At 40.9% G+C, this 27,670-nt stretch overlaps 1 protein-coding gene across 1 annotated transcript; it reads left to right on the top strand.

Moving 5' to 3' along the window:
- Positions 1-29: 29 nt before the first annotated feature.
- Positions 30-27,670, top strand: LOC134799372 (ecdysteroid-phosphate phosphatase). The gene is made up of 14 exons (XM_063771782.1): positions 30-274; positions 344-584; positions 915-1,110; positions 1,573-1,662; positions 2,440-2,609; positions 4,367-4,505; positions 14,087-14,182; positions 19,967-20,146; positions 21,022-21,083; positions 21,425-21,564; positions 22,496-22,662; positions 24,836-24,971; positions 25,362-25,471; positions 26,310-27,670. The coding sequence occupies exons 1-14, from the start codon at positions 126-128 to the stop codon at positions 26,549-26,551; spliced, it is 2,118 nt and encodes a 705-aa protein (XP_063627852.1). The 5' UTR covers positions 30-125; the 3' UTR covers positions 26,552-27,670.

The following is a 27,670-nucleotide window of genomic DNA, read 5'->3' as shown; positions in this document are numbered from 1 at the left end:
TTTTCGAACATAGCCATGATTTTTTTTACACCAGCTGTCAATTTGACACTGACCTGACAGTATTTTTCTAAACAACCGACGCTGTTTGCGTACGGTATTCGTTGTTTTTATCTTGTGCTGTTTTTATGAAGCGTGTTTGGTGTAGTCTACGAAACCAGATAAGAACTATGGCTAACATTCCTCCTAGGAAAATTTCGCCATCCAGCAAGCCTTCTAAACAGGATGCCTCGCCGCTGCAAATACTTCTACAGATGGGTTTTCCGAGACACCGGGCGTGAGTTTTGACAAGTTTGTTGGTTTTATTTGTTATTGTGAGTTGCTGAAGTTGTTTTGTGTGTTGTAGATTGAAGGCTTTGGCTGCTACGGGGAATCGCAGCGTGCAGTTGGCGTCGGATTGGTTGCTGACGCACGTAAACGACACGTACATCGACGCGGATGAGCCGCGCGAGTACATTCTGTACGCGAACCCGACGGGCGCGCTGCTTACGCAACTGCACGACTTCTGGGCCAAGTCTAAGAAGTTGGGAGGGTGGAATGGAGCTCATAATTTCCCCCCTCATATTACACTAGTCTCATTTTTTAAGGTAGGTGAAATTTGTACATGTATGTAAAAAAGTGAATATGCTGCCAAACAGTATTCCTGATTGGATATGCCCAGTTTCTTATTTTCATGTTTAATTAGGAAGTCCAATAACCATACTTTGGGGTTTAGGATGTAGCAATGTTTCACACTAGCCAAAAAATAGGTAAAACTTGTAAAAACAGAAACTATTTTAACATTTCTAAGCACATTCGGAGCTTTTTAAATCATAGTGTGGCAATTATTTTACTATAAACAAAGTAATAAAACAAAATTTCTTTAAATAGGCTAAATTGGATTATATTTTGATATGGCAATAAAATCATTCATTCAGGCACCTGATGAGATGTCCCTGCAACTGGCTAAAGCAGTGAAAAGTGTTATAGAGACAGTGGGGGATCCCCCGGCCTGCCCCCTGAAGCTGGACCCCTACATCTCACAGAACTTCATGGGGCTCTTCGTGTCCGAGGAACATGCTGAGTACTTGAAAAAGATAGCAGTCCAGTACGTTAAGCAAGTTTCAACCTTATGTAAGTTTAAAATTGACTTTTAATAATATTTCTATTTATCCTTCCTCTTTAGGGTTTGGATTTCTATATCAGTTTTTGGCTAGCAGTTATAAGTATTTGATGCTATATTTCCTCTGCCCTGCTAATCTAAAACAATATTGTGTTACAAAAGGTATTACGGAAAAAAGAGATGTGGCTGTGAAAAGATTGTCAATGACTGCACTATTTGGTGTAAGAGGAATTAATTTGGTGTTGGAAATTAGCTAAGTCTCTAGTATTTGTATCTACATGTATCTTTAAAGTCTAGTCTTAGTGCTAGCACCCTTTTACTGGTTATTGAAAAAAATAAAGAAATTCTTAACCTTATAAATTTTTTATATGCACTATTCCTACTGTTATCAATACACTGCTTTTTCAGCTAGATTCTTACACTAAAAGTGATATGATGTATTAAAATACTAAGCATAGATTGTTTCCATACAGTGGGTGTATCCATGGATACATATGAACATTTGGATGCATTGGGGACATGTTTCCCCTGGTGCACAATGCCCCAAGAAAAACCAATTAAATGTAAGAGACCCTTACCTTAGACTGCTTGTATTTTATTTATTTAATTTGTCATCCTTTTATTTATCAGTAAACTAGAGAGGTGGTAGAAGAGGCTGCATGTTCTTGTAAAGGTAAATAAATCACACATTCTCATTATTGCTACAAACTTTTACAATAATCAGACACTTTCGTAAAAATTGGTGCCTACGCCAATTCTCGGGATTAGTTGTCAAGCGGACCCAGGCTCCCATGAGCCGTGGCAAAATGCCGGGACAACACGAGGAAGATGGTGACAATAATCTGACATGTTATTTAGCTAAATCAGCTTTATCAATGTCAAGATGTAATTTTTGATGATGTTATAAAATTATTATGCAGCTGGTTGATTTTTTTAAATTTTAATTATTATGTGTTATGAAGCATGCAATCCTGCTTATTGCATGTTATTTTATCATAATTTTATTTTCGTTTTTTTTTTTATTACTTTGCTGTAGTTTAGTGTTATATTTTTAATTACTTATAAGTTTAATAATGAATTGTTAACTCAAAATAATACTGATGTTACAGTTACATAAACTATTACAGGTTTTAGATATTGTTTTGAATAGTTAGTGATATTAAATTTTTGCAACTTTTATATTTTGTAAAGAAATGTTCAGAAAATTCAATGTTCTAAAGAGATGTACAGAAATTGTAAAATACTTATTACTATATCTTAAATAACAGGAAAAAAGCAGCATAAAATTTATCTCACTTTTGTTCGCATCTTTCTTTTTACTGAATCAATTTCTACTGTAGCCATTAACTTAGAGGCGCACGTGAAGTCCCTCCACATCACGCTGGCGTACCACTTCGAAGTGGCGGCGTTCGACGGCCTTAAGGCGCTGGTGGATGAGCTGCAGCCCTTGGAGACATCCAGCTGGGAGCTGCGGCTCTACTCCAGGGATCCCAAGTTCGCTAACCACCAGGTCAGTGTCAATGTTAGACAGGATAAACTTGCGAAGCGCATTTAAAGTCGCTGCAGCAGATTACTTTGAGGTGGCGGCGTTCGGCGGCCTCAAGGCGCTGGTGGACGAGCTGCAGCCGTTGGAGACATCCAGTTGGGAGCTGCGGCTCTACTCCAGGGATCCCAAGTTCGCTAATCACCAGGTCTGTGTCAATGTTAGACAGAATTAACTTGCGAGGTGCATGTAATGTCCCTGCAGCATATCACTTCGAGGTGGCGGTGTTCGACGGCCTTAAGGCGCTGGTGCACGAGCTGCAGCCTCTGGAGACATCCAGCTGGGAGCTGCGGCTCTACTCCAGGGATCCCAAGTTCGCTAATCACCAGGTCTGTGTCAATGTTAGACAGAATGAACTTGCGAGGTGCATGTAATGTCCCTGCAGCATATCACTTCGAGGTGGCGGTGTTCGACGGCCTTAAGGCGCTGGTGGACGAGCTGCAGCCCCTGGAGACATCCAGCTGGGAGCTGCGGCTCTACTCCAGGGATCCCAAGTTCGCTAATCACCAGGTTGTGTCAATGTTAGACTGAATAAACTTGCGAGGCGCTTGTAAAGTCGCTGCAGCATATAATATAGCATAGTACTAGATACAAGATTGTATTTAAGTATGTTACCTGAAACAAATATTCCATCGACGTCACAGTTCTCTGACCAGTTTTTAACCCTGTTGCAATGAGATAAAGCCTAACGACTGGTCAGGAAAGTGTTAAGTGTTATACCTTACACAGTAGATTGAGGAAGATTGTTGAGTGCTACCGTTCACCAACAAACTGTCATGCAGTTTGGCGAAAAAATATGTGTAATGGATATTGCTGTGTATTTTTTATTGTGTAAATAAATAATAAAAATATATATATAACACTTCGAAATGGCGGCGTTCGACGGGCTGAAGGGGCTGGTGAAAAATTGATAATATAGAGCTGGGGTCTCTAAATTTTCGACCCGAAAACAAGGTAACAGTGTAAAACTTTCTCTGAACAGTAGTTACCCAACAAATGATCGACGACCGAATCTCGTATCCAGAATTAGGTATAGTAAACTGACATTCGTGGGCGTTTCACTTTATAGTATAAATATTATACGGAACCATAACCCGAAAATAATTAACATGTAATGTTAGTTATATGTGAGGCTTGTGGGTTGTTTAAGTTTGTGATGTCTACCCACAACTTTTCATATACTTTCTTCGGGTAGTTGCACAATCGTATCTGTGTTTACATTTGCCGATACGTCAGTTGTCCGCCTCCATCACCCGATTCACCAGTGAAACTTACTAGTTAATTTATTCGCGTTAGACTTGGTACATATCGTTTGCCGGGGCCACACTAACGGGAAACGCCAGAAAACGCCGTTGATTATCGCGATAATCCCAGTGTGGCCGTATGAAATGTGTCAATTATCGCGATAATCAAAGGTGTTTCCCGTTAGTGTGGCCCCGGCATTAGTACCTAAGTATTGAAAACGCGAAAGTTTGATGCTAAATCTCATACGTTTCATGAATTAAAGTCCCTTTTATTTACGTTGCTCAACGTTGAGAACGCTCAATATAGTGTCCCATAAATAAACCTGTTCCATAAATGTTTTTTAACCAGTGTGCAACCGCCTTGCGATAAATAATAAGCCTGAATAAAAAGTAAAACAATACTGCTGTCAATCACTTTTTATTTCAGGATGTGAGAATAAGTATAAAAGAAGTTGTATTTATATTAGTCTCTTTAACCAGGTGCACACAGTGACGCAGGGCTACTCGCCGCTAGCGAGCGATGAGCTGGAACTGGTGCTCGGGGATTACATCTACATCGAGGAGAAGGCGTTCGACAGCTCGCCGGACGGCTGGGTGCCCGGCACCTCGTGGCTGACGGGTACGTAGCACTCCCTTGTATCACCAGGTGCACACAGTGACGCAGGGCTACTCGCCGCTAGCGAGCGACGAGCTGGAACTGGTGCTCGGGGATTACATCTACATCGAGGAGAAGGCGTTCGACAGCTCGCCGGACGGCTGGGTGCCCGGCACCTCGTGGCTGACGGGTACGTAGCACTCCCTTGTATCACCAGGTGCACACAGTGACGCAGGGCTACTCGCCGCTAGCGAGCGACGAGCTGGAACTGGTGCTCGGGGACTGCACAAAAAAGTGCCCTAACCATAGACGGTCTAACTCAGATTACAAGTCTGACGGTTGATGTGATTAATTGGTAGGTACTGTGAAACATTTTTACAATTAATTTTATTCGTAAAACTTGTAAAGAAATTTGAATCATGACTTTACCCCTATAATCAGGAATGTTTATAAGGTGGCAACACCAAGCCGCCGTGCCGTCACCGTCACTCACACATTCGCGGTTTACTTCACAAACAAGCTGGTAGGACTATTTATAATCTGATCGTGACGTCACTATGGCTAAATTCATGAATTGCGTACGGTTACTGGCACTGAAGGAAGGTTAGTTTTTATTTTCTTTAATATATTTCTAAATTGTACTTTACTTTTAGCTGCTAGCGTTCGTGCGATTGCACTTTGACCGTTGGTTTACTTTGGTTGTTATCTCTTTTCGTAACCTTGTTGTAAGTTATTTGGATAGCGTCCAAACTTGTATTCGCCGGCCGGTGCCACAACAAAGAATTTGTTGCCTATGGTTACCAAAGTTGTTTTTTGTATTTTGAGACTTATGTTAGAAGCCTTGGAGTTATTATTTGTTTGTAATTATTTATATTCGCGTTGATAAGATAAATTTATGTTTACAATAGTGTCTTATCTTTACTATCGTACAGTAAACACCGTGTATATATTAAAATATATACACGGTGTTTTTATAAGACTCCGTTAACTTCAGCGCATGGCTAAGTACATTTAAGGAAACTAAATGGCATACCTAGTTAAATTTCGTATTTGTTTTTCATTAAAAATATAAATGCTGCATATAGCGTTGTTGAAACACTGGCATCATATTTAACTAAACTATGATGACATATCGACATCTTGAGCCCGAGATTATACCTGCGCTTGTAGCAAATGTATGAACTCGTACTAAACACAAATTAATATGTAATCAGGCCGTAAGGCAAGTGTACACGCTCGTAAGGCCTATTAGACAATAATAAATTATTGATTATCTTCAAAGTAGAGTTAGAATACAGGTCTTTAAGAAATGAACCTAATATAAGCTCAGGAATGCACCCTTAAAATTAACGGAGTTTATAAAAATACAGTGTAAAAACAGCAACATTCTTAACTCAATCGGTGGACCTTATTACAAAACGCATAAGGTCCATAGATGGACAGTTAATAGTGTGGGAGATGGTATGTAACTAGCAGTGGCGGCGCGTCAAACATATCCATAGGCAAGCCGGGGCTAATTCGGCTTACATATTTCCTTTACAACTCTACTCAAACGTCCAAAAACAGGCAAGCCGGTGGGAATCGGCTTTTATGGACGCGCCGCCACTGGTAACTAGTGATGTAGGTACTTATAAAAGGCATTTTCCGGATATATCACTGTTTAAAGACTGTATAGTTAGTGTAAATACTTCAGTAGCGATATCGTTAGAACAATGCACACGGTTGAAGGTTCTAACTCGATCTAAATGCAAAGCTAACAAACCTTCGGCTTCCGTACTATAAAATAGCACGTTTCGGGGTTGGTTTTATCTAGATTAATGGAGATAGCACGATGTTTTAGTCTCGGTATACATAGGACGTATACTCTGTATCTTTAGGTATTTAAATAAAAGTAAACAAAATCTACCCTCAAATGGCTCCTTAAGGCAGTTGATGGTTGAGGGTAGAAGAAAACATTACACGATCAGATAATGTAGGTTAAAGTCAGGTCGTTCAGTCCACTGATCCAGGCGGTTTTGTATTTGGTTCGTTAACCAATAAATGTTATACTTACTTACTACTTACTTACTTGGTTGGTGCGGTGACCCAAAATGAGTCTTGGCCTCCAACACAAGAGCACGCCACTTTGATCGGTCCAGAGCGAGCGGTATCCCGCCAGCTTTCGCCGACGCCGAGCACACGGAGATCTGCCTCCACTCTATCTGCCCAAGGGTATTTAGGACGACCAACAGGGCGGCGCCCAGTTGTTCGTCCCAAGTAGGCTGTAGGTATTTTCAAATTGTTTGTTTACTCTTATTTAAATACCTAAAGATACAGAGTATAGGTTTGTTTCGTTATCTTATCAATATCAGTGCATGTTGCATACGGTATTCAATGTCTTGAATAAATACAATGGATGATTAATTAGTACGAGTCCATTGTCTCAAGAAGTATAAATTTGAACTTTACAGTAATAAAGTCTATTTTATTTAATCGTATGGCTATATAGTTACATAGGCAAAATTACCTAGCCCTTGATGTGGCAGGAACCGGCTCCCGGACACATTTAAATTTGAAATTTGATTAGTTGAATTAGAATCGAAATTTCAACAACTCAAAAATGACGTATTATGCCACTTGAAATGCTATTTTTAGTTTACTATAAGTATTTTTTTTATAAGGCAATATCCAAGTTTTGCAACCATTGCATAGCATCTGGCGTCGTCTAGTACGGCGGTCGGCAACCTGCGGCCCGCGGGCCGTATGCGGCTCGTGAAACTGTCACTTGCGGCCTGCGAGCCTCTCTGGCTATGTAATATTGAGAAACGACAATGTCTAATAAAGTCATAAATATTAACAAAGTGCGGCCCGCGTCAACTTACTCATCGTTAACTACGCCACTAAAACTACGCAAAAAAGGTTGCCGACCGCTGGTCTAGTAGATCAATGTTAAGTTTTGAACTTAATAGCGGCTCACAAAATACTACCTACTCAAAATGTAATTCTAATATTTCTAATATACCTCAGATACCTTGAGATAAATGGTTGTGACATACGGACGTGACGAAACTGTAATGGTTCCATTTTTGCCATTTTGGCTACAGAACCCTAAAAACATTGCCATGAGCTCATGAGTGATGATCAGCTGATCATGATCACGCCGTGATCATCACTCATACTCGCGATGTAACTACACTGCCGCTCAAAATACGCTGACACACCGTGAACGACAACTACAAGAAAGAGTGATATCACTGCGCATGGGCAGCTATTTAGCTGATCATGATCATGCCGTGATCACGACCAGGGAGTTACGGAGTATTCACGACTCATGAGCTCATGGCATGACAATGTTTAAGTTCGTAGCTGTTAGACTTATATCAACCAGGATATTGACCGTGATTAACTTTTGTATTATTTTTAAGCTCCCGATTTCCCGCTTTCAACAGCCAGCCGCACTGTCACCTTAGCAGACCTAAATGTCACCTTAGTTTATCTCTAGAATACCTATTCCTACTCAATGCAATAATCTATCAATGCCAAGTTGACGGCCGTATCGTGTCGCGATCGTGACATCTGATGCTATTTTTTATCAATATTAAGCCATTAATTACTAGGTATATCATACGTTAATAAAACAATACATTTTATCTACTTCCATATCATAACTTCCCTATAATATGTACAGAAGCGATAAGCTAATGGCCTATATTGACACACCTTCTTCTGTGATTGAATCGTAATTTTTACTTTGCGTTATCGATAACCGATATTTTAATTACACTCAAATTTAGAACATCTCTGAGAAACGAAGACATTTGATTTGGCCTCTGTTCTAATCAGTCGAGGGTCGAGCTGTAGATTCTATTTCTCAGAGATGTTCTAAATTTGAATGTTATTATGTTTTTAAGGTATCGGCTATCGACAACGTAAAGTTAAAATTACAATGCACCCACTGATACAGGTTTGTTACTTATTATAGGTTAGCTTATCGTTTCTGAATATAATCCCATATCACACCTCCCTATACTCTGTATTAGAGATGCAACGGATAGTTGATTGGCCGGATACCGGATACTCGGCCTGACCCTCGGCCGAATATTCGGTATCCGGCCGCTGAATATTCGGCCGGCGGAACAATACCTACAATTCGGTTTTTTAGGTGCGCATTGTGCAGGTTTTGACCTGTTTCGTAAAAAAGTAAACAAAATCTACCCTCAAATGGCTCCTTAAGCCAGTTGAGGGTAGATGAAAACATTACATGATCAAATAATGTAGGTTAAAGTCAGGTCGTTCATTGACAGATCCAGGTGGTTTTGTATTTGGTTGGTTAACCAATAAATGTTATAACTACCCGAAAATTTACAAATTGTTTGTTTACATTTATTTAAATAGGTACCTAAAGATACAGAGTAGGTATAGGTTATGATAGTGATTTAGATAAAAACATTTAATTCATGTTAGCTCAACATTACCTACAGAGTATTCAACCTCTCAAGGCCAAGTTGTAAGATAGACACTGGGGTTTTTATCAGTATAAAGCCATTGCTACACTGTTCATTATCTTATACCTTTATACGAGCAATTCTTGTATACATGTCGTAGGCCGATCGTAAGATCAGGCAGATCGTAATGCTCCTGTGTAATGTTTTGACGATAGTGACATTAAACCAATACATAGGTAAGATAGGTTGCTTCAGATGCCCGAAGGGCAAACTGCCCAGAAATAGAGCCCCGCGTAGCGGGGCTCCGTCGACTCAGGGAACGAGTCAAAGATTTTCACGTTTCACGATATGCCTAGGAATTTCACGATATGCCTGATCTTACGATCGGCCGCCGACATACATATATTCATATTCATATTATTTGTATTAGGTAATCATTCATTGAAAGTGTTATAATTAGGTACATAGGTATACGAGATGGATGTCAAACATAAACACATTAATACAAAGAAAAATACAACAATAAATTCTAAGAATGACAAAAAAATTCAAAATAGTATTTAATCGTCGAGCAACAATTCAAGAATTCAGCAACGGAATAATAGGCCTTTTGGATTAAAAATGACTTAATTCAGTTTTAATATAAATCCTAAGTTGGTGCGAACGTTTTTATACTCGTTGGGATCTCATTATAAATTTTAGGTCCTAATACGAGTAAGCAGAGAGCAGATTTTCTTAATCTATGTTTCGCCAGATCTAGATCGTGTCGCCTCTGGTCCATATTTTCCTCGGAGACTTTTCTGAATTTAGCCTAACATATTTAACTACCTCTAGAATTAACAAAGAAGTATCAGTAAAAGAAATATATCTTTTCATCACACTCGCTCAGTAAATGTGGAATTGCACACAGGTTTAGCGTGAGTTATAGAAAAAGCGTTCTCCCTAGGGAGTTATGAAGTTTCTAGTGCCATAATTAACAGTTTTTTGTCTTTATATTTACTTAATTTTTGTATCGCAAGTGTGATGAAAAACATTGTGTGTAACTCGGGGCGTAATAATATTGCAAACTCGAGTCTATAAATCGCTCCGGCAAGCCGTCGCGATTTAACTTACTCTCGTTTGCAATATTCAACTTACGCCCAGGGGCGTATTTTGAAATTTGGCACCCCGGGCCACGTTTCGCCGTCCTAGAAGGAAGAAAAACAAAATGCAATCCGCTAGGGGCGGCATATGCCGCCCTCGGGGGTTGGCGCCCCGGGCCATGGCCCGGATGGCCCTAGGGTAAATACGCCCCTGCTTACGCCCCATATTGCACAATGTACTATTTCGTAGTTGAATTACCAATAGTGTAAAGCAGCGTTGTAACGTTATCAGGTTAGTCACCGCGTTAGGCTGATTGCTATGTTTTATAAGAAATTGTTAGCGACTCCGTCTCCACTCAACTCTCGAGTCCCACTCAAGTGTGCAGTCTAATAGAGTTCCTGTGTTGTGTGGTCAATTTGTCGGAAAGTTTTGTGATTTTAAAAGGTATCACAGGTACCAAAGGTAAGGTTTTAAAGGTAGGTAAGGTTGGGTTTAAAAGGTAAGGTAGGTCTTAGTATTAACGGAACTAACGAAACTGGGTCCTGTAACACAGGGTTTCCTAGATCGGGACACAGGGACGTGATTTACTGTATGTCTAATTTTATACAATAAACTTTTTTCATTTTCATTTATTACAATTACATAGTTATTGACTATTGTTTAAATTGACAGTTGTTTGGCATTTTTATATACCTAATGTACATACAGTTCGGGGTACTCGAACGAAGAATTTTTACGATTTTTTTTTATGATTAAAGGTTGCGATTTTCCCATTATTAGTAATTAGATATATGTACAATACAAAATTCTTTATTTCATAAAAAAACTGTATACACATATAATTTGAGGGATGGTGTATCCCGGTAAGCAATATATTTGCCTGTGTTGGGAGGCCCCGCTCTTCCGTGATCATTGAAAACTATTTTACAATTCACAAAACATTTACTACCTAATACTATTTACAAACAATCACTAAGCCAGGCAATGTTACTCGTAATGCATCGTACTGGTAGACTAATGTTGAGAAAGTTGACGATACCATCGACCACGCTTTTATTAATTGACAATTAGTATTGCTTATTGGTAATACATTACCTACCGATAGTCAGCTAAGAACTTGAGTGTTATAAACTGAAATATACAAAAAATAATCAAATAGCATTTCCTCCTCGCCCGCTTAGCAACTTCTCTGTACCTTACAGACTAACATACATACAATCAATCAACATACTCGTCAAAAACTAAAAAAAAAAAACATTTTGGCTTCGAGCAACACGGAAGGGAGGCGGCATTCGCACTATTTCCCCTCTGCCGAGGTACAAGATTAGCGCGTCAATCTAGTCTAGCGCGGGTAATAAAACTAGTTGCACTTGGATTTTTCACTAGACCGAGTCCAGACGCGCGCGTGAACACTGCTGCACAAAAATGCCTGTTTGCTCGGTTTTTTGTTAAAAAAAGAGGTCGGGGACATCAAATTTACAAAAAGAAAGTGTTACATTTCACATGTAATATGTTTTTTTACATATCATACGTTTAATTACATTCAAACACAATTATTATATTTTAGTCTCATGTAATTGTTGGATTTATCGATTTTGCTCGCTCAGTACAAATTGCGGATCGGTCGAGCGACAAATCCGACTTCTCATCTCTCAGAATACAATAACATACTTCAACGAAAATGTGTTAGTGTGCGTGTTGTGACACTTGTCACTCGTCCGTACACAAAAAGAGATCGAGGTTTGCAAGATTTGTCTTTGACGTGTGTCATTTTCTATGTATTTGTGTCGTCATTACAGATTGGATTTTGTATGTAAGTGTGTGAGAAGTGCGACTGTGTGCACCTTTCCCCCCGCGAAAAATGGCAGAAAGATTTGTACGGTGAGATATCGCTTGGGCCCCTCCCTTCCGATGTGTCGGAAGCCGGTGTTGCTCGAAGCATTTTGGCGACATAGCAATCTTTTGCTGCACCATCTGTTCTGGTGTAGGATAAAGCTAAATAAGTTTTTGGCAAAAATTTTATTTTTGGTACAAGCTTTTATCGCTGACTGTACTTTTCTTTCCACAGGCAATTAATTACTCATCGAGACAGTTCTAAAAACCCCAAACAATTAGGTTTCGTTGTTTAATCACAGAGTTCTCCTCTCCTCTGTGACCTGGTCCTCTGGTCCTGGTCCTGACCTCTGGTCTCCATCATCAGATCAGCTCGATGACACCATAATATTGCATTGTCACCCGACTTACGTATGTATGCAAAATTTCAGCTCAATCGGAAACCGGGAAGTGGATCAAATTTAACTTGCAAGATTTGATTACAGACAACGGTCAGGTGAAACTAAATAAAAGCTTGTAGAAGGCGACCTAGCCCTCCAATGGCCGAGGGCGGAATCGAACCGACGTCTTACGATTGTTATTTATCTATACACCTTATAAAACAAAGTTCCCCGCCGCGTCTGTCTGTTTGTATGTTTGTTCGCGATAAACTCAAAAACTACTGAACGGATTTTCATATGACAAAACTTCCGTGAGACACAGACATATTAAATATATTAGGTAAATACGTGAGTGACCCGTTTTTAATATATTTAATAGGGATTTTCATATGGTTTGCACCTATACATTAATAGAGTGATTCGTGAGGAAGGTTTATGTGTATAATTTGTTAAGGTTTTGTGTAACCCGTACGAAACCGGGGCGGGTCGCTGGTTCATAATTTAATAATGTAACTAAATACTAAAAAACCGGCCAAGTGCGAGTGGGACTCGCGCACGGAGGGTTCCGCACCATCAACAAAAAATAGAGCAAAAAAATCGTGTTTGTTGTATGGGAGCCCCCCTTAATTTTTTTTTTTTTTTTTTTTTTTTTTTTTTTTTTTTTTTTTTTTGTTATAGCAGCAACAGAGATACATCATTTGTGAAAATTTCAACTCTCTAGCTATCGTGGTTCATGAGATACAGCCTGGTGACAGACGGACGGACGGACGGACAGCGAAGTCTTAGTAATAGGGTCCCGTTTTAACCCGGAACCCTAAAAACACAAATCAAAATATTTAATATAAATATGTAATTCGATTTATTCCTTCGTTGTTAGTTAAGAATGTTGTTGTCAGTACGGTAAATCATTCCACGCCGTCACTTCACTTGATCCAGTAGATTATAATAATGATAATCGTGTCGTCTTGAATTGTCTACGGTCCATTCGATCCCAACTATTTGCTAGTCATCCATTTTTTACGCCAACCTCAATCCGACCTTAACACTTAACAATTAAGTCGTAATTTGTTTGACTAATAGGATGCTATTGTAATCAAAGAGGAAGTCATATCAGCGTTTCAAACTGTAAAGCCTAACGCTTTTTCTAGTAACGTAAGAACTAAGAAGTTGTTTGTAAGTAAATTTCAACCTTATTACTTACGAAATGAGTCGTGATTATAACACTTTAAACTCTCGCGTTTTGTACACATATTTAATTACACAAACGGGTCTACCGCGATATAATTTCATTGTTTTTACCTTTAATTCCGACGTTTCAGCTGAGTTGCACCAGCTGTGGTCACGGAAAGACTCAGCTGAAACGTCGGAATTAAAGGTAAAAACAATGAAATTATATCGCGGTAGACCCGTTTGTGTAATTAAATATGAGTCGTGATTAGTTTGCTTTGCCATCAATGTAACGAGCGTAATTAGAACTTTGTCTCTTTATTGAAAGTTGTTTAATTGCTGACAATTGCATCTGGATGCTTCAGATATTATTTTAACTGGAGCCCTGTTCTGAAAAAACTTTAAATAAAAAATAAATACATAATTCATCCTATAATACGTCCCGACGCTAGCCCAATGCGGATCGGGGACTTCACATACACCTTTGAATTGCATCGCATATGTACGAGTTTGCGATTTCCTTACGATGTTTTCCTTCAGCGTATCTTAACTTTATCTCCATTGAATCAAATTGTTATTTGATCAGTCATCATTTCTATGCCTTTATAACCTATTCTAAAAATTTTGCCGCACTTTTTGCAAGCGTTTATGATCTTTATCTCCAATGCACAGGCTTGTTATTTGCATGTGCCGGATGTGTAGTTAAGGCTGTTTTCAGGCGTGAGCGGCTACTTGCCGGCTGTGTTCACGCGACGCACGGCGGAGTCAGACGCGTGGACGCTACACCGCGCTATATCGCTTGGGAATAACAGCGGTAAGGAAAATATTGTTAATATTATATGATTTAATGTTTAACAATAGTGCAAGGTGTCAAAACTGTGCATAGAACTACCCGGAGTTTATTTGGCTTGCTTTTTTTAAAACCAGACGTGTAAGGTCACCAATTATTTTGTTTCAAAATAAGTAAACTACAGTCTGACAAAAAAGAGTAGTAATTAAAAAGTGTCAATTCTGTAGTGTCGACCCGTTTTCTTATATAAATTGATTTGAAAGGGACGACACTACAGTATTGCCACTTTTTAATTTCTACTCTTTTTTGTCAGACTATAGGTACATACCTAAGAGCCAACGGGAGTGGTAATTTCTCCATACAAACGTACTCCTCGTTTTCCTCCGTGGTTTTTGAAGCTAGAGCAATGATTTTTTCAACACAGATTAATATTGTCAATATCTGTGTCGGACCGTTTTGCTTTTTTTGATATTTTTGTTTTTTAAGGCGCTAGAGCCCTTCAAAAATGGTCAAAATGGCCTAATTGACTATGCCGCAATGAGAGGCGTGGCATTCAAAACTGATATCAATTAGCCAAAAAAGCAAAACGGTCCGACACAGATAATTTCATAATCATTTAGATTTCCAAATTTGGTTACGATTGGTTAAGTTTTGGAGGAGGAAACGAGGAGTACGAAACCTCGATTTTTGAGATTTTTACGCAGGATTTTTCGCCTTGTCCTTATCGCACTACTTTTAGGTGCCGCTTCCGTTAGCGAGACGGGTATATTTACCTAAAATATTTAAAACTCAGCTCCTGTTTCGTCTTAAAGACGAGTTCTATGTTATATGGTTGCCCGATCACTGGTAATAGCGTACTACACGGTTTAGGCTGGATTTATAAGCGTGATAGTAGTTCATAGTTCAATGTTAGTAGTACACTCATTGAGTAAATTTAATATATGTACATGTACAATCGCCTGCGCTGGCGGTGTTCCACCCTTAGGGCTATACTCGTTTGAACGCCTTGCAGGTAGCCAGGTAGCCGCTCGGTTGCAAGGAGAAAGGCATTTTTTTCTTAACTGGAACACCGCGAGCGCAGGCGATTGTACCTAAAACATGAATGAATTGTTTATGAAAGTAATTATTTTACAGAATTGTCCAATATTGTTATATGTGAACCGTGTTTTTCTGACATTGAAGATTTTTTCTTAATTTTCATGCGTCAGTTATGTAAATTAAATGACAATTAGCACTTATCTTTCTAATGTTTTGCCTGCTCTTATCAATATTATCGATTCGTGATATAACAATTGCATGCATTAACACGATACAAGTCGGATAAAGCAATATTTGTGCAGAAGATAAACCTTTGATTATAAAGCTACCATGCCGATATGAGAAACACGTGTTGTGTGTTTACTATTTATTATTTAGGTAACATGTTAACAACACTAATTAATATTATATATTGGGCTGTGGAGGCTAGGGACTTTGTGAGGGATTTGGGTCGGCGGCTGAGGGACAGGGGGTGCGACCCTCGGTCCGGATCGTACCTGGTCCAGCAGATCTCATTGGCTATTCAGCGCGGTAACGCTGCCAGCGTAATGGGAACATTTGAGCCAGGTACGATTCGTGACGGTTAAATATTGTTTAACTTAGATTTTATAATGACGAAGCCTGTTGCGGATATCATCCTTGGTATGTTTGGGACGAGGCATGTTGCTGATTTGCATTTGTGGCCACCGGACGAAGCCTGCGTTGCGGATTTCTTATTGCAAACATTAAGTTAAATAAGCTTGATATCTAATTTATAAGTTGTGACCGTAATGAACAAATAAGTTATATGTAAATAATATGTAAATAATGTCTTAGTTATAATAATTGAATAATATGTAAGTTGTGACCTGTAATTTATCATTACCAATAAAGGATGTCTATGTCTATGTCTATGTCTAATGAAATTGATTTATATTAATAAACAGGAATATGTCAAGAGTATAATAATAAACTTCAATTAATATTATCGTACTAATTTACCTAATTGACATCGGAACCTTAGATAATCATATAATATTGCCTACCTGATGTAATACAAATGGAAACTTGGCGAGTGTATATTATTGCATAAATCAGGAGAAAACCACAAAGAGCCTAAGTCATACCGACATATCACATTAATAAACATAATGGGCAAAATCTGAACTGTGAACGAATTATGTACAAAAGAATAATGGATGTATGCAGTGTACTAATTTCCAATTTCCAACACGGATTTATGAGCGGTAAAGGAACCAGCACCCAGATCCTAAGGACATCCAAGTTCATCTGTGACGCACTGGCTGGGGGTCACAGTGTAGCCATGATATCAACCGACCTAAGCAAAGCTTTTGACTATATTAACCATAAGGGACTCACACGTAAACTCCAAGATGCTGATATACCAAATAACGTCATCAAGCTTATTGAAAATTATCTTACCAATCGAAAAATAAGAGGCAAATACAGAACGGTTACAGGAGAAGAAAAAATTGTGCCCAACGGTGTACCCCAGGGGTCTATATTGGGACCAGTGATATTCAATCTCTACGTGCACGACCTACCGAATACAAAAATCGCGGGACAAATGCTCTCCCAATACGCGGACGATCTTTGCATATTAAACGCATCTGATACACCTAACCATGCTACGACAAGGGCTACATGGGCGGCTAAAGAAATTATAGACTACTATGAACGATGGGGTTTACAGTGCAATGTGGATAAAACCGAGTGTATAATGTTTACAAGGAAACAATCCAGAAGCACTTCGAGAAAAGGCTACAAACCGACTGTGAAGCTTAAAGGGTCAGTACTGGAATATAAAGAAAGCGTAAGATATTTGGGCGTGATACTGGACAAGAGACTTAGTATGAACGAACATATTAAGAAGGTAATCGCTCGAGCTAAAAGTGTGAGAGGAATGCTTTCTCCAATAATCGGATGGTATTCTAAAGTAAATATAGAAACAAAATTAACCGTGATTTAAGCATGCCTTGCCTACTACCTATTATCGATTACGGTATAGTACAACTAGTTCCAAGAATTAGCAAGACGAACCTTCAATCAATTGAGCGTCAGTACAGAATGGCATTAAAGTCGGCTGGCAACTTCCCTAGATCACTTCCAACATCTATGGGAAATGCTTGATGAAGACCCATGGCACATAAGAGTACATGATCTACACCATAATATGATACGGAGACTGGATAAACTGTGCATTCAAGGGTTAGATACTCCAGGTCCAACGTACACAAGATACGGTCAATTCAACCCAATGTTGCTCAGCACAAGAATCGGGGAAGTGCCATATATAGATAAGCTAGGGAGGGGTAAACGCGTCAGCAACCGTAAAATTCCTCCTAGGGCTCCTTTTTTATGAATATGAATGAATTCTGAATTCCTCCATAACCTAATATGTAAAATATACACATAGATTAAATTACTAGATCTTTAAGACATATGTAATTTTACCCACAACCGCTAAGCGGACATAATTTGTAACAAAAAAGATATACAATAAATATGTTTCTATTCTAGTAGGTAGTAGGTATACCTATTTGTGCAAGATTCCCTTTTTTGCTAAATTAGTTTAGTACCTACCAACCGAACGGAGTTGATGGTACCTACTGGTGCCGCTTCCATTCTGGAAAATATAACATGTGTTGACATGTGTCTATCCATGCTCGAGTCAGTCGAGTGGATCAGGCAAATCAATAAAAACCGGTCAAGTGCGAGTTGGACTCGCGTTCCAAGGGTTCCGTACATTACCCAATTTTTAACAATGTATTTCTTTATGTGGAACGAGAATGAAAGGTCTTTAACCCTTTTAAATGCATGATTTTTTCTTTTTGCCCGAAATTAATATATGTATCACATAATTGTTTGCCGATTCTAGGAAAAATAGTAAAAAAAAAATATAACTTCTATTTTCACTGCGAAATCAGTGTTAGAAGTTGAATTGGCTAAATCATATTTATGTAAATATGTAATTTTCAGTAATAGATATATGAAATTTTTTACTACCATTAGATAGTACACTATTTGTGATATACCTATGATAAAGTTTTTAAATATAAAATAATTACAAACCCCGAAAACACCGTTCAATATCACATACTAAAAATTATCAAATTCTGGATTTTTCCAAGCTTTCCGACTTTTAGTCTTAAAACGAATGTAATTTTTATAAATCAAAAATATTGCGTTAATTTAACCCTTAAATCATCACCCTACTACTTGACGTTTGGTATAAAGGTGTTTTCAAGAACTTAAGCCTTTTTTTAAATCTGTGAGCTGTCTAATGCTTTGTAGACATTTGGCAACACTATGCATTTAAGGGTTAAAAAAACCCGTAGGGAACGGATCAAAAAACTAAGCAATTAAGTCCGACTCACGCTTGACTGCACATTTCTAATAGGTTTTCCTGTCATCTATAGGTAAAGAACTATCTTGTGTATTTTTTTTTTCAAAATTTTAGACTGTAGTTTTGGAGATAAAGGGGAGGAATGGTCGGACAGACAGACAGACACACGAGTGATCCTATAAGCTATTTTTCCTTTTGATGTACGGAATCCGAACCCTAAAAATTGTATACTTTTATCAGGGACGCTTAAATAGGCTAACGTTAATCATCTTTAACTATTCAACCACTGTTGAAACCGAAAATGTTAATGAAACTTCCGTCATAACGATTCTGGCACGGTCGGTGTTCACAAAGATCTTTACAAGTTATCGTTCCAGGAATATATTTACACGACCATATTAACAGTATCTTAGAGGCGCGTAAATATATTTTTGGAATGTAAAGGTTCCCTCACACAGGCGCGTTTTTCGGGCGGGGTGTGAGCGTTTTATATGTAAAAGCGGCGCGCCCCGCTCACGCCCCGCCCGGAAAACGCGCCTGTGTGACGAAGCCATTAGCTTGTAAAGATGTCTGTGAACTCGACTGTACCACACCACATTCGTACGTCAAAGAGAATTTAAAATAGAGAGTTACTGTCATCAGTCATGGTAAATTATGTAGCTACAGTACATTTACTGCCATCTTTCGACAGACGATTAAAACTGTTAGAACGCCATTTGACTTTGATCATTATTCTTTCACTGATATGGGTTAACTTGTTAAATTTTAATATTAACGCCATCTACTCGAGCGTAGGCTGAAGGTTATGGCGCCATCGCTCGAAAACATTGCACCATACCTTTGGCCTAGTTTCGAGTAGATGGCGTTAATATTTAACAAGTTAACACATATCAGTGAAAGAATAACGATCAAAGTCAAATGGCGTTCTAACAGTGTTAATCGTCTGTCGAAAGATGGCAGTAAATTTACAGTGGTTACATTTTTTTTGACAATTCGCCTCTATACACTCTATTCTTTTTGCGTACGTAATATGATATGATAGCAAAGACATGTAACTTCGTATAAGATGAATAAAGTCTAAGGAAAAAACGTGCCTTGAAAATCAAGAAAAGGTCATTCTCGGATAGATGGCGCACACACCTTTAGCTCATGCTCGGCTAGATGGCGTGACGACATCGTTTCATATTTAACAATTTTAACACATAGATATCAGTGAAAGAACATGGGTCAAAATGATATAAAAATAATAAAATCATTTATCCATATATGTATATACATTTTTTTGATAATTTTATAAGTTTTCATTTTGAGTTTTAGTCGTGTGTCGATAGATGGCAGTAAATTTACTATGACAGGACCCCTCTATACTATCTATTCTCTTTGATGATAGTAAACAAGGCAATAACTTGAGATTAAACTTGCAGGCTCAGATTGCAAGTCCGAATCAGACTCGAACACGGACGGGGAGATGGCCGGATACCCGCACGAGGACGCCGCGCAACTAGGACACGAGAAATCGGAGGAGGTTTACAAGGAGTGGCGGAAGTACTGGGACGTGGTCATGGCTGAAAAGAAGAGTGACAGTATTATAAACATTACGCAGGGTAAGTGGTTGTTGATGACTCGAACACGGACGGGAGGTGGCCGGACCTCACGCGACTAGGACACGAGGAGTCGGAGGAGGTTTACAAGGAATGGCGGAAGTACTGGGACGTGGTCATGACTGAAAAGAAGAGTGACAGTATTATAAACATTACGCAGGGTGAGTGGTTGTTGATGCCTCGAACACGGACGGGAGGTGGACGGACCTCATGCGACTAGGACACGAGGAGTCGGAGGAGGTTTACAACGAGTGGCGGAAGTACTGGGACGTGGTCATGGCTGAAAAGAAGAGTGACAGTATTATAAACATTACGCAGGGTAAGTGGTTGTTGATGACTCGAACACGGACGGGAGGTGGCCGGACCCCACGCGACTAGGACACGAGGAGTCGGAGGAGGTTTACAATGAGTGGCGGAAATACTGGAACGTGGTCATGGCTGAAAAGTGGTAAGTGGTTGTTGCCAAATTCTCGCCCTCCCCCTCTCGCCAGGAGAAAGGAAAGGAGCGGCGAGTCGTTCGTTTAAAATTAGAAGAGCGATAGTATTCTAAACATTACGCAGGGTAAGTGGTTGTTATTGTTAAATTTTGGGTAGTGATGGCTCAGCAGTAGTTAATGTTGTATTCAGAGGGCCATACTGCGAACATGGAAGTTCGCAACATTCGGGCATATTTCTCTTTTACTCCAATAAAGGCGTAATTAGAGTCACTGCGATAGAGTTAGTTGCTCGAAATTAACGAACTTCGATTTTCGTTTCGAGCTTATAACCCAGGTTTGTAAGTTATGCTGTTATTATTTTATTTATACATACATAGTTATTCCATAAAGAGATATTCATCTTTCTCATAACAAATTACATATAATAATTATTATTTTCAGGCACTAGTATCGACTGGAAATCAAATACACAAGGAACTGGTGATGGAGAAGCAAAAGCAAAGGTATGTTTAAGTTCGTTTTAACAGGTTTTCGGTATATATAGACTGTTCTTCTTGAAAACGGTGTTTAGGAACCCAAAATTTGAATTTGCACTGTGTATCACTAAAGGCAGTAACGATCCATTGAAACGGCATTTGGAGTGGTGATTTATTATTCAATAAAACAAATGAAGGTAGTTTTATCATCATAAATATCGGTGAGAATTTAAAGCGCGAGCTCGCTGTTGTTAATAATCTTGATTCAACCAAAAATAACAAGCTGGCATCGATCTTTCATCGTTTGATCTGATGCACATTTAATAGTCCTATATATGGAGTCAAGCAACCGGTAATGGTTGTTGCAGCCAGACCGGCGCTGGTTCTTCGCGATGCGTCACGGCGAGCGCGTGGACCTCACGTACGGGTCGTGGGTGCCGTTCTGCTTCGACGAGGCCGGCAACTACGTGCGGAAGGACCTCAACATGCCGCTCACACTCGGCGAACGGTGAGAGTCCGACTTGTATAGCCGGTCAGACCGGCGCTGGTTCTTCGCGATGCGGCACGGCGAGCGCGTGGACCTCACGTACGGGTCGTGGGTGCCGTTCTGCTTCGACGAGGCCGGCAACTACGTGCGGAAGGACCTCAACATGCCGCTCACACTCGGCGAACGGTGAGTCCGACATGTATCTTTGTTTTCCTGTAAACCTTTTCGGTCTGTTAGCAGTGGGGGGACACTCCTCCGATCGGCCATTCTCGGCTCCGTTCGGCTCAGCATTGCTCCGAGCAATTATTAGGGTTGACACCACTTCACGTCCTTTTGACTTGAATTTTGACAACCCTTAATACCCGAAAGGGCCATACATTAGAAAGGGACAGCATCATTGGACCCTGAACCGCTGTCAAACTTCGGTTTTGTAGGAAGTGTCCTTTCTGTTCGGTAGTACTGTTATTTATTCTGTGCTGTTAGTTGACTTTGCGTCTCATTTGTATCGCCGGGTGCTCAAAACAGTTATAACATAAAAATCAATGCATAAGATAAAAAAAGGAATATTTATATTCACATTTTCTCCACTATTTATTCCAGTTCCAACCTTCCAACGTGCCACCAGTGATTGTGAGCTCAGTAGGCTTCGTAAACCGCTCCGAGTTGTCAGACATCCAAAACATTTTAGTGATATACTATTCCATACTCCAATTTGTATGCCTGTCGGCGAAACATAGCGTTCTCACATCTGTGGCTCTAGTGAAAAAGGGTACAAGTCTTGGGCAGCGCAGGTGTAAAAGGGTGTAAGTCCCACGTAACACTTATGCCCTTTTACACCTAAGCCGCGGAAGACTTGTACCTTTTTTCACTAGGGCCACAGACATATTTTTTGTACCAACACTGTTACCTATGTTTACAAATAAATCATTTGACTTTGACTCTGATATTTCAGAGTGGGCGGCTGCGACTCGTACTCCAAAGACACCCCTCTGACCCGAGTAGGGCGGCTGCAGGCGACTCTGGTGGGCGAGGGGCTCCGCCTGGCACAGGTGCCCGTCTCGCACGTGTACGCCTCGGCCGCGCTGCGCTGCGTGGAGACGGCGCACTGCATGCTGGAGGGTAAGACACCCCTCTGACCCGAGTGGGGCGGCTGCAGGCGACGCTGGTGGGCGAGGGGCTCCGCCTGGCGCAGGTGCCCGTCTCGCACGTGTACACCTCGGCCGCGCTGCGCTGCGTCGAGACGGCGCACTGCATGCTGGAGGGTAAGTCACCCCTCTGACCCGAGTGGGGCGGCTGCAGGCGACGCTGGTGGGCGAGGGGCTCCGCCTGGCGCAGGTGCCCGTCTCGCACGTGTACACCTCGGCCGCGCTGCGCTGCGTCGAGACGGCGCACTGCATGCTGGAGGGTAAGACACTCCTCTGACCCGAGTGAGGCGGCTGCAGGCGACGCTGGTGGGCGAGGGGCTCCGCCTGGCGCAGGTGCCCGTCTCGCACGTGTACACCTTGGCCGCGCTGCGCTGCGTCGAGACGGCGCACTGCATGCTGGAGGGTAAGACACCCCTCTGACCCGAGTGGGGCGGCTGCAGGCGACGCTGGTGAGCGAGGGGCTCCGCCTGGCGCAGGTGCCCGTCTCGCACGTGTACACCTCGGCCGCGCTGCGCTGCGTTGAGACGGCGCACTGCATGCTGGAGGGTAAGACACCCCTCTGACCCGAGTGGGGCGGCTGCAGGCGACGCTGGTGGGCGAGGGGCTCCGCCTGGCGCAGGTGCCCGTCTCGCACGTGTACACCTCGGCCGCGCTGCGCTGCGTCGAGACGGCGCACTGCATGCTGGAGGGTAAGTCACCCCTCTGACCCGAGTGGGGCGGCTGCAGGCGACGCTGGTGGGCGAGGGTCTCCGCCTGGCGCAGGTGCCCGTCTCGCACGTGTACACCTCTGCCGCGCTGCGCTGCGTCGAGACGGCGCACTGCATGCTGGAGGGTAAGACACCCCTCTGACCCGAGTGGGGCGGCTGCAGGCGACGCTGGTGGGCGAGGGGCTCCGCCTGGCGCAGGTGCCCGTCTCGCACGTGTACACCTCGGCCGCGCTGCGCTGCGTCGAGACGGCGCACTGCATGCTGGAGGGTAAGTCACCCCTCTGACCCGAGTGGGGCGGCTGCAGGCGACGCTGGTGGGCGAGGGGCTCCGCCTGGCGCAGGTGCCCGTCTCGCACGTGTACGCCTCGGCCGCGCTGCGCTGCGTGGAGACGGCGCACTGCATGCTGGAGGGTAAGACACCCCTCTGACCCGAGTGGGGCGGCTACAGGCGACGCTGGTGGGCGTGGGGCTCCGGCTGGCGTAGGTGCCCGTCAGGAAGCTGTCCAGGTCATCCTGCCATCTCCGTTTGGGCCACTTCCACTTGGTGGCTAAGCTAGCCCACCTCTCCGGATGCATGCGGTAGACGTGACCGGCCCAGTCCCATTTGAGCCTAGCGGTTTTCTCGCCTACATCAGCAATGCTGGTTTTAGAGCGCAGCGTGGTGTTTCTTATCCACATCCTGTTCTATTACCGATGATTTATTCTGTTTCTTATCCTTACAGATGTAGTGCATAATTATTTTCCATGGTATTTTCACGGAAACGTACGAGCGTGTCTTGGTATTTCAGTCAGTCTCGGTACAAAAAGTACTGAGGTTGACTGAAGTAGCATGACAAATACTAACGTTTCCGAGGAAATACGATGGAAAACAATTATGCACTACATCTTCTGTCTGTCATCTTTTGACGACCGGTCTGGCCTAGTGGGTAGTGACCCTGCCTATGAAGCCGATGGTCCCGGGTTCGAATCCTGGTAAGGGCATTTATTTGTATGATGATACAGATATTTGTTCCTGAGTCATGGTTGTTTTCTATGTATTTAAGTATTTATATATTACATATATCGTTGTCTAAGTACCCACAACACAAGCTTTCTTGAGCTTACCGTGGGGCTTAGTCAATATGTGTAAAAAATGTCCTTTATATTTATTTATTTATTTACATAATGTAAGAGCTTATATACATTAGGACTAAATTAAAGAGTGTGGGTGTACGCGTACACTCATACTCCCTAGGAAGTCTTTAGACTTGACAAAAAAAACTTGTGATAAGTTAGTTTCCTAGTAGGATCGAATCGAATGAGCTCGCGTTTCTAAGATTTCTGAGTCTCGACTAAAAAAAAAATCTTTATTTCCTGAGTGACGCGACAAAATAACAAGAAATAGTTAATCGATCCATTTGCTCTATTTCCTACAATTATAGTACCATTTTACTTTTCCAGGTTACCAAGACCCGTCGCTCAAGGTGAAGGTGGAGCCGGGTCTGTTCGAGTACAAGAACTGGCACTTGCCCAAAGGAATGGCTCCTTTCATGACGCCGCAGGAGCTCCACAAAGCCGGAATCAACGTCGACTTGAAGTGAGTACTACTGCTTTTAACGTGTGGAGACTCTAAAGAGGCCCACAGATTACCAGTTCGCCGGACAATATCAGCCTGTCAGTTGTTCGGAACTGTCACCTTTTGCGATTAAGGGCTCATTTAGACATTTTAGACGATGCGAGAACTCGCATGCGAGTTTCATTACATTGCGGTTTTTGATCGGTCGGTTGAATTGGACGTAACCGACAGTCCGCAATGTAACTAAAATCGCATGCGAGTTCGCGCGCCGTCTAAATCAGCTCAACTGACAGGCTGATATCGTCCGGCGAACTGGTAATCTGTTGGCCTCTTAAATTACATCAAATACACACACTCGATATAAACTTACAATTAATAGTCGTCTTTCAAAGTAATCGTTTTGTTTTACAGTTACAAGCCGTACATAGAATTGGACATTACCACATCAGAGACTTTAGAAGAATTTTATAAAAGGAACGAGCTAGTTATGCATTCAGTGGTCAAGGAAACTGAGGAAGAAGGTATCGTAAAATAAGAATAAGAACAATAGAAAACAATCTTACAGACACATGAACACAGGTGGATCCTAAACTAGGCTATGCCTGTGACTTGGGCTCCTAGAATGCAGTTGACATTAGAAAATATTATGTACAAAGACATATTTTATTTAAATGACTAAGACTTAGTATACAAGGAAAAGTTAAAGTTAATTAATTTAAGAAGAGATTAAATAAAATAAGAGGATGTTTACAACTAGTAACTATGTAATTAATTTACAAATTAAAGTGAGATATGTGTGTGTATACATGTCTCACCTGTCTGTGGCACCGTAACTCTCAAACGGGTGAACCGATTTGATTTTTTTTATTATTTGAGAGCAGGTTTTCTAGCGGTGGTTCTTATACACGTTTTATCAATATAGTTCCACCGGGTTGGGGGTTTCCAAACATGTTAATTAATTTTTTACGAAACCTATTCCGAAAAGGGCTTTTTCTTCCCTGCTAGGAGGGATCAAAGTGGCACTTTTCTTCCCTGCTAGGAGGGATCAAAGTAACACTTTTTTGTTCTAGCACATTATTTTTACATTTTTTATGCACATTCTTTTTTTAGCTTAAATAATCTGTTTAAGCATCAGATTGTGTCAACACTAAGATTTTTTTATTTTCCTCATAGTTGATGTGAAAACAGTATGTGTCACACGGTATCAAAATTATTTCGTCTTGGGCGTTAACACTTGAATCCCTCATTACGCTCAGGATTCTACGTTAGAATCCATCGCTTCATTCAGGATTCAATGTACGCCCTTGACTTCCGAATATATAATTTTGATCCCTTGTGACACAAACTACAATTATTCAGGCGGCAACATAATGTTCATCGGTCACGCGGCCACGCTCGACATGATGGTGGTGGCGCTGAAGCGGCTGAGCCCCGGCGCCTCCGCGCAGCCCTACACGCTGAGCCCGCAGCTGCTGCGCGTGCCCTACTGCGCGCTGGCCGCCGTGCGCGACCAGCCCTGGCAGGTGGTCTCGCCGCCCTGCCCGCCCGCGATCAACTCCAGCTCGGGCAGGTTCGATTGGAAGACATTGCTAGATTTGTAAATTGTAATTAATGTACAGGGAGAGCGAATAATCCCCGTTCTGTCCAATCTGTGACCAACAGGTGTCCATCGCCATACAGTGGGGCAAGGTTTGAATGTTGACTGAACGTTAAAAAGCCGTACCCGCAAAAAATTGGACGTCAGTGCGATAGAGCGCTTAGGGTTGCGCTGACTACACCGCGTAAAATTATTTAAGGTGTATACTTAGATAATGTTGTGGTATAATGGCGTTGATTTTATAAGTTAAAATGCCAATTTATTTGATTGCAATTATTTATAAATATGTATGGTCAAAGCAAGTTTGTTCTGATTAAGTACAGTCACCTGCCAAAATATGTTACTCTTCGAAGGCCGCAAAAATATGTGACACGCTTTTATGGCTCTACAAATAAGATCGTCTCAGATATTTTTGCGGCCTTCGTTGCGTAACATATTATTGCAGGTGTATACACTAAAAGTCTTTGGAAGTCTCAAATAATTTCAATCATACATCAATTTGATTTGTTACGAATAATGTTTTAATACGAAATCTGGCCGTCGTAACTTCAACATTAAATTGTTAAAAGTGATTTAAATCATAGAATTATATTAATTCTTTTTGTCCTTGGTATTTTTATAAGTTATTAAATTAAGCCATGTAATAAGTCGATGAAACTTGAATATAAAATCTTCTAATTAAATAAAAAGCTAGAATTCACGAAGACATTAATTATAGTTCGTTTTATTTAGCATTAGAAAGAAGGTAAGCGATCTTGATATGTCTTTTAATTGAAAAACGCTTTTTAATAATAAGAAACTATTACTTATGAAAGCAGAAGAATATAAATGATCGCATTAGATTCATAATTGTTACATATTTACCGTGACTTATTTTTAAAAAGTGTTTTTCAATTACAAGACACGTCAAGATTGTTTACTTTTTTTCTAATGCTAAAAAAACGAATTATAGTAGAGTTAATTTTATAGTATATCATATTTTGTAAACCATGTTCATCTTACTGTGATAATTACTTGGAAATGTTTTCCACATTCCTAGTTCCTCAGTGAACGATAGGATTCTATTGTTACTTAATTATTTATAGATATCTAACTTATGGCATATAGGGTAATTCGCTAGTAA

This window comes from Cydia splendana, chromosome 18 (assembly GCF_910591565.1).
Source record: "Cydia splendana chromosome 18, ilCydSple1.2, whole genome shotgun sequence".
NCBI lineage: Eukaryota > Metazoa > Arthropoda > Insecta > Lepidoptera > Tortricidae > Cydia > Cydia splendana.
This window is presented reverse-complemented; position numbering and strand designations above follow the sequence as displayed.

Coding starts and splice junctions, on each gene's coding strand:
- LOC134799372 (XM_063771782.1), top strand. CDS start 126: ATGAAGCGTGTTTGGTGTAGTCTACGAAACCAGATAAGAACTATGGCT. Junction 275..343: donor GGTTTTCCGAGACACCGGGC/GTGAGTTTTGAC, acceptor TGTGTGTTGTAG/ATTGAAGGCTTTGGCTGCTA. Junction 25,472..26,309: donor CAAGGAAACTGAGGAAGAAG/GTATCGTAAAAT, acceptor ACAATTATTCAG/GCGGCAACATAATGTTCATC.